The 7,839-nt window shown below is 35.2% G+C and overlaps 2 protein-coding genes across 5 annotated transcripts; one reads left to right on the top strand and one right to left on the bottom strand.

The window, feature by feature from the left end:
* Nucleotides 1-1,794: 1,794 nt before the first annotated feature.
* Nucleotides 1,795-4,052, top strand: LOC129244007 (nucleosome assembly protein 1-like 1-A). Of its 4 annotated transcripts, XM_054881580.1 has the most exons (8): nt 1,812-1,929; nt 1,986-2,020; nt 2,176-2,278; nt 2,707-3,018; nt 3,074-3,227; nt 3,295-3,435; nt 3,498-3,686; nt 3,762-4,052. In XM_054881580.1, exons 3-8 carry the CDS (start codon nt 2,190-2,192, stop codon nt 3,978-3,980), a joined length of 1,104 nt encoding a protein of 367 aa, XP_054737555.1. In that variant the 5' UTR covers nt 1,812-1,929; nt 1,986-2,020; nt 2,176-2,189; the 3' UTR covers nt 3,981-4,052. The 4 variants fall into 4 exon arrangements, with proteins under 4 accessions (XP_054737553.1, XP_054737554.1, XP_054737555.1 ...); XM_054881578.1 differs by lacking the exon at nt 1,986-2,020 and having other exon boundaries at nt 1,795-1,929; XM_054881579.1 differs by lacking the exon at nt 1,986-2,020 and having other exon boundaries at nt 1,807-1,938.
* A 522-nt stretch (nt 4,053-4,574) lies between these two features.
* LOC129244008 (mRNA-decapping enzyme 1B) lies at nt 4,575-5,805 on the bottom strand. Its single transcript, XM_054881582.1, has one exon. It carries the CDS (start codon nt 5,716-5,718, stop codon nt 4,636-4,638), a length of 1,083 nt encoding a protein of 360 aa, XP_054737557.1. The 5' UTR covers nt 5,719-5,805; the 3' UTR covers nt 4,575-4,635.
* Nucleotides 5,806-7,839: the final 2,034 nt, after the last annotated feature.

Genomic DNA, 7,839 nt, shown 5'->3' with positions numbered 1-7,839 from the left:
AAAAAAATTTTGTTTGTTTATTTGTTCAGATTAAAAGAAGGTGTCAGCCATTTTTAATTTTTTATATTATATTCAACATTCGCGATCATGCTAGAAGATCGCCGTTATTTTGAGCTTAACCGTACGGTTGTCAGGTGTCTATTTCTCACTACCTCTGTTAGTGCGCCAATTGCTTTGAGACCTGTCCACTCTTTGATGTGGTCAAACCAAGTCATTTTTTCTGCCAATTCCTCTTCTTCCTTCGGTTTTTCTTTGTATCCGCGTCTGGAAAACTTCGCATTTGTTATATATATATATTTGTGATGTGCGTCTTGATGTTGTTCTACAAATGGAGAGACTTACAGTTTTAAGCCGACTCCAAACGGCAAATGGTTTTTTTATCAGAAGGCAGAAATACTCTCGAAGGTTTCCCATTGCCTGCTGAGGGACGGTCGCTATTAAAAAAACTGTATCCATCATTTGCTGCTTCATGCACGGAGATCCGAACCTGTGTACTTCCGAATAGTAGTCACGCACCGGCGGCCGGAAATAAGAGACTTTTCTTCTTTTTATGTCCATTAACATGCTCCTTGAAGTTTGCATGCTATTATCCAATAAGTCATTTGATACTTTGTCGGCCCAGCTTATGGTCTACGCGTATCCTTAATGTACTATTTTAATTTTCAGTACTACTTATTACAATTGATATCTAATGAAATCGCTACAAAACGGTTGCTAGAGGGCTTTTAAAAAAAACTATATAAACTATTTATATGACCGGGAAACAAATTTTGTTTCAATTAAGCAAAAAAAAAAATAAAACCTTCGCTAAAATTATATATATATGAGTAATAATACGTTCACATATAAGTAGATGATTTACTTTTTCGCGCTTAACTCAAAATCCGTAATTAGAAAGCGCGATTTCCCATATAAAATTTCTCTCTCAAAATCTAAGATTATAAAATAATCATAGATAATAAACATTACTTTTTGAAATACAACCATGTGTTTTCTGTGTTATCGATAATTATTACTACGAATGTAAGGAGAAACATCAAAATAAAAACTAAATGAAATGGATGCCGGCAAAGAAAACAGGTCTGCAAACATAATTCTAATAAAAATGTGTGTTAAATATGATTAATTATGGATTCATTTTACAGAAAAAAACGTGTGTCCATAAACGTTTTGTCCTCTTATTACTTATTATAAAATGTAATACAGAATATCCCATGCGCATTGCTGCCATAACTTTTTGCAACCTCAGTAAATGTCGCATACGGATTTCCCCAAACTGTTTATTATTAGCAGCCAATTGCGCAATTAAATTAGCTATTCCTTCTCCTTGTATTTTCTTCATATCGTTAATAATAATTAAACAAACCAAAAACACTGAAATATTCCACCAAAATAATTTCTATGAAGAAAACCCTTTCAAAGCAGTATTGACAGGTAATCTGTCATATGGGACGGGTAGAATAATTTGGTGGATTTATAGGTGATTAATGCATATGTGAACGTATTATAAGTTTGGAGGGGTAATTAAATAAAAACAGGGATTACTTTCAGGCGCCGCAAAATCTAATTATGGGCCAGTATATGACTATATGGTAATACTAGGTGAATTCCGAACGCTGATTTGATTGGGTTTTATGTCTGAACAATTTGTGCATATTTGCTGATGAATTGAATTATTACTAACAACTTGAACATGTGACTTCCAAATAACTTTAAATACATGACACTTCAATGAATGCATTTCAGTTTTGCAAACAAAGAGCTGGCAACATTGCCTATATATTTGATTATACTGTTTTCGGGTCACCTTGTTTGTGCTAAAAAATTCTTTTCGAAGCGGGTCCTTTAATAAAGAAGTGTGGAATTAGTTCCTTATGCGCAGTATTAAATTTATCATATAGCTTGAAGTGTTTTAATTTACTAATCGAGGTTTGTAAGGTACAAATAATGTATGCCCTTATTTTTATTTCTAATATGTTTTATAGGAAATATTGCATATCGAACACGTGCTTTTTGTAATGTACATAAATGTTTAGGAATCTGCCATTCTGGAAATATATGGGAGAAGTGAAAATAAGTTTATTAATTAATGCAGTACTTGCTAAGAACTTCCAATAGCTTCTCATTGGATTAATTGCCATAACTAATTATATTTCATATTTTTAATAATTTCAGAGTCAATACCAGAAATGGAAGCTCCAGCTGATAAAAATATTGATGCAGATTCCTGCAATGAATCTGATGATGGAAGGAAAGACTCTGAAAATGGAAAAATGTTGTAAGAAATTTGTATTTAGATTTTACTCCAATATCGGACGATCAAGATCTGACAGATTTTGATTAGCCTCCCTTTGATTCCGCCATTTTGAATATAATCATAAGATTGCTGTAATTCATTAGAACATATACTAAAACTTTTAAATTCCATTCTCCAATGTAATTCAAAATATTTCCGGTGAAATGAAGTACCTACATATACGAGATAGAAAGAAGCCAACAATTACTTTTAAAGTTGTTTTAAATAACAGCAAAGCTCTTGCCCAGTTTTGTAATTGTAAAATCATACATACATATATATATTAAAAGCCTTAATTATAATTTCGGTTAGTCATAAAATTCAAATTGTGTGTAACTATGTCAACTGATGCTTTATAGAATACAGAGAAGAGTTTTAACTAATTACATAAAATTATTCGTATATCGCAGACCATTTGGATGTATGGGTGCTTTATTTCGACGCCAGTTTTTGCAAGAAATGGTTAAAACTCTCCCTAAGTCCATTAAAAACAGAGTGATTGCTTTAAAAAATATTCAACTTGAACACCTAAAATTGGAAGCTGGGTTCTTCGAAGAAGTTTACAAATTAGAACGGGAATATCAAGAAAAATATCAGCCGCTTTTTGACCGAAGGAAAGAAATTGTTACAGGGCAAGTAGAACCTTCTGAACAAAAACCCCAATGGAAATCAGATGACATTGAGGACGGGGAAACGTCACCTGAAATTCAAGATATGATTAAGTAAGTATATGAATACAGCCTAACCTATATTCATTTATTCCGCATATAATTATAGAAAAGTAAGAGAAATATCTGAGGATACGACAGGAATACCAAACTTTTGGTTTAATATATTTCGAAATACTGAGTTACTTGGAGACATGATTCAGGAACATGATGAACCCGTGTTAAAGAAATTAACTGATATCAAAATTAAGTATGACGATGAGGTAATGTTTAAATAATGTGGAAAACGTATGTTTAATCAAATAATATGATATACCAAATTTTTTTTAGCATTCTTATACCCTGGAATTTTATTTTGATAAAAATGAATACTTTTCAAATGAAGTTCTTACAAAGAAATATTTCTTAAAAGCAATGGTGGATGAAGACAATCCATTTGGCTTTGAGGGGCCGGAAATTTATAAGTGCAAGGTCGGTATCGGTTTATGCTTTCAATGCATTCTTATTTATATACATATATATATATATTTTAGGGCTGCACCATTAATTGGGAAAAGAAAATGAATCTCACCATCAAAACAATTAGAAAGAAGCAAAAGCACAAGGAGAGAGGAACAGTCCGTAATATAGTTAAACAAGTACCAAATGATTCATTTTTCAACTTCTTCAATCCTCCGGAAGTACCGGAAGATAAAGATGAAATGGATGAGGAAACTCAAGGGGTATGGAAGACTTCAATTTCCTATTTTAAAGCTATTGTATTTTAATGGTAATTCTCACCAACTCGGTCGTTTCAGATTTTAGCAACAGATTTTGAAATAGGTCATTTCCTAAGGGCTAGAATCATTCCTAAAGCTATACTTTATTATACCGGAGATATAATTGATGACGAAGACGACGATGATGGAGAATATGATGATGATGGCGAAGATGAAGACGAAGAAGATGAGTCGGACGATGAGGCGGTTGAAAAGGAAAAACGCATTAAATCAATAGATGATTGTAAAAACCAATAAGATACTTGCCGAATACTTGGTTTAAATCAATAAAATTCGAAATTAATTTTTTGTAAGAATTTTGTAAATGCAGATCTGAGCGCAATTATCGTTAATTTTAAATTATGGTGGATTTTGGACCAACTTTTATTTAATGAATATCGTTGAATGGTTGAAATGCGGCAGTACATTGACGGTAAAGTAATGCGGGCGACTGAGTAGTTCATCTCAACCTTCCACAATGGAATAATATATTTACTGAACTCGAGCTAAGCTATTTTTTAGAAGTATCGGGTTTCATATCAGAATTATAAAAGGGTTCAAATAAAGCCAGGAGTACATCGGAGGGAAAATGTATTTTTCTGTTGCATCAGCATGAACATTTTCTAAAATTGTAAAAGGCTATAAATCCAAGTCGTTCCAGTAAAAAGATCGACTGTTGTTGGAACACTTGAATTGTCTCTAAATAAAAAATACCAGTACCTTTTTATAAGCTCATCTATATAACTATATAGCTCTAATATTCGCTATAAACTCTCATGTTCCCTTTTGATCAATGAAATTATATTAATACCTTTAATCCTGATAATCTTCGCAATGTAAAATAAAAATACATTTAAACATTTGGAAATTACAGTTGAATGTAATTTTTATTTTGACAAATACACGGTTTTAATTATTGATGATATGTCCCTGTCAAATCTTTATTGTAAACTTTAATGTATGCCTCATGTAATTTCTGAACAAAGTCCTTGTCATTTTGTATTAGATAGCTAAAAGCTTGTATTAATTGAGACTGATTAAGTGGTTCCTTTCTAGGCGAGCTTCTGTTTACATCCGTGGGTTTATCAAACATTGTTGGGAGCAATAATGCTGGCTTGGTCGGCTTTGGTAAGTCCTTAACAAGAAGTTGGCGCAGACGTTCTTCCTCCGTTACCAATAAAGGAGCGCATGAGTTATTCAACCTTCCTACAGTCTGGTTTAGCGTCGTAGGCGCACTAGATGCACTTTCTAGTTCCGAAAAAAAAGCCATACTCACTGCTGGTGTTACCTGGTTGTTACATGCAATTTCTGGTTTGACGTCGAATTTACAATTGCTATCAATCGACTGTATCTCTCCTCTTGGCGTTTTAGCACGCTGTTGTTTTTCTAGTTGCTCAACTGACAGAGTATTTGGTACAACGCGTTGCATAAAAGGCACTTCCGTAGATCGTGGTTTTGCAGCAGCAAAAAATTGTAAAACATTACAAGAAGCCATTTTCTGTTGCGTATTATATTCCTGTTGTGCTTTTGATAGCATTTTGAATATATTTACGTTTTCTTGTTTGAGTTGCGTCTTTTCTTCACCTTCGCTTAAACCAGCTCTTGTGTCTACTTTATGTATTAAATTACCAACTACAGTACCGATGCGATCACACTCTTCGCTATTATAAAACCAAAAACCTCTAATTCGAGAACGCTCATTGCGGTACAACAAAAATGGTGGTTGAGATTGGATTTCTAACTGGCTTGTAATTGGCTCCACGAAGGACGTGGTGTTAATACGGTTATTTATAAAAATACTGTGAAATGGTTGAGCATTGCGGCTGTATATGAAAAATGCTCCCTCAACGTCTGTCTTCTCCCATTCGTTATGTTCTGCATTAAACGTGTAAAAGGCAACATGCGGCGAAGTATCAACTATGTCTTTGGCGTAAGGATCCACCTTCTTAATAGCCGCTAAATTCATGCGTGCCTTACTATTTTCATCGAGACTCATGTTGTTGCCCTTATTTTTTATTAACACGTAAATTCCACAATATATTACAAATTTTTCATCAACAATAGTCAGTATTCAACAAGGTGCTCTATATAACAAATTTAGATTGATGGAAGTGTTTGGAAAGATGCATACATTTTTCCATTACTCCCAGTAAAGGTGGTATTCAGTAATGAACGATGAAAAATATCAAATAACAAGCGAATAATACGCCCAAATAAAAAATAATTACAATATTCTTGAATGCTCTCCTTCAAAATATTTCCAACTTATTACATGTTTTACAGATTTTATACTACTTTCTCCATTAATTAGAAAAAAATTATCCACACTTTTATTCCAAATATCCTCAAAGACATCCGATTGATTAAGCAATGACTAACTTATTCCCGCTTTTACTCTATATCCAAATCTCTCCGAGAATAGGCCCACGGCCTCATTGGCAAAAACAAAAAAAAAAAACCCACTCACCAAACCATTTGCCAAAAATATTGTAGCAAATTCCGGAAGGTGCCATCTTCTGTATTCTCTACATCGTAGTTCCAACGAAATTATAGAAACAATGTCGTCAAAAAACTGATTGATCTGTGTTGTTTAACTATCGTCTATCTTATCGACATAATTCATCAACGGTTTGAAATGATGTCCATCAGTCACATAAAATCATTTGATATACAATTCAATTGTCATAAAATCATTCTTCTGGAAGATTAATACAGAAACCATGTAAGTATAAAATAGATAGATAGATTTTTACGAGGTTTGAACTTCGACCTCATGGTTACAGCACCTCATCCAGATCCAGTCCCCTTATTAAACTTAGGATAGAGCTGGGTTGGATTGCGCGTATCTCCTTTCTTCTGGCTGAAGTTTATCTCTGCGTATATCCATCAGCACAGAATATTGGGTTCTGGAGCCATTTATTCCACCGCCTATGCCTTTTGGGGTCTTCGAGCCAACTGTATACTAGTGCAGGGTACACTCCTGAAGTTTACTTTCAAATGCAGGTCTACTCCAGTTTAACTTATAGTCCAGTTTAATTCTGAACTTTTATTCAAATTTGATGACTTTAGTAATATCATCTTTGGCTAGCTGGGTAAATGGGGGCTGCAGCCTCAGCGATTCCATGGTTTTAGATGGCATCACTTTTCCTCTCCCGAAGTATTCTCCGGTAATGTTCAACAGGAAACGCTTGGCTGATTGCTGAATAACTAGATGAAGCGGTGTCAGCTCAAGTATTACCTCCATCGCAGCTGTAGGGCAGGTCCGCACCGCCCGCGCTGCCCGCACTGTCGAGAGAGTGGCTCTCGATGCCCAAGCAACCGTCTATATGTTATCATTAGTCTTATTATCATGATCTACATCCATCTCAGGATTCTTAGACTACAGCCCCAGGATCTTCCTCCTAGACGTTTGCAGATCATGAGAGCCTTTGTTGTTTTGGATAAAGTTGCGTCAACATGCCTCTTCCAGCCAATTTTGGCATCAAGGATAAGGCCAAGATACTTAATTTCGCTGACCAAACCAATAACAACCCCGTCCGTGCTGATCTCTCTCATTCCTGATAAAAACTCTCTACAGACCCACACCAGCACTCCAACTTTTCGTCAGGCTTAAAGCTCTTTGCATTATGTCGCAAAGAGTTCTCGAGCTTGCCTCTCGCTATAATTACAACGTCATCTGCGTATCCATGACATCGGATTCCGTTATTTCTCAACAAGTAAAGTAGGTCGTCAACTACCAGGCTCCACAGGAGAGGGCACCCCTGTGGACAATTCTAACTTGTTTGTAGCTGGATAGTACTGCCCGCTTCTGCGGTTTCAGCAATCCTTGTCTGCAGCAGGGACGCTATCCATCTGCAGATGGGACCCTGCACATTTCTCATCTCTTGTGCGCGACATAATCCCGAGTGAGAGGCGTTGTCGAAAGCTCCCTCGATATCGAGGAAGGCACAGAGATACAGCGCAGTGTTTGGAGACCTTCGTGCCCTGTACGCATGCTGATTTTTTGATATTAAATAAATAAACATTTACATTCAAAGAAATTGTTAATTTTGCTTAATTTGATGAGTATGTAGGAATGATCGCTAGCTCTTCTCATAGACTGAGTTAAAAATTCGTG

The sequence above is a fragment of the Anastrepha obliqua genome, chromosome 4 (genome assembly GCF_027943255.1).
Source record: "Anastrepha obliqua isolate idAnaObli1 chromosome 4, idAnaObli1_1.0, whole genome shotgun sequence".
Taxonomy (NCBI): Eukaryota; Metazoa; Arthropoda; class Insecta; order Diptera; family Tephritidae; genus Anastrepha; species Anastrepha obliqua.
The sequence above is the reverse complement of the archived record's forward strand: the minus strand, read 5'-3'. Positions and strand labels throughout refer to the sequence as shown.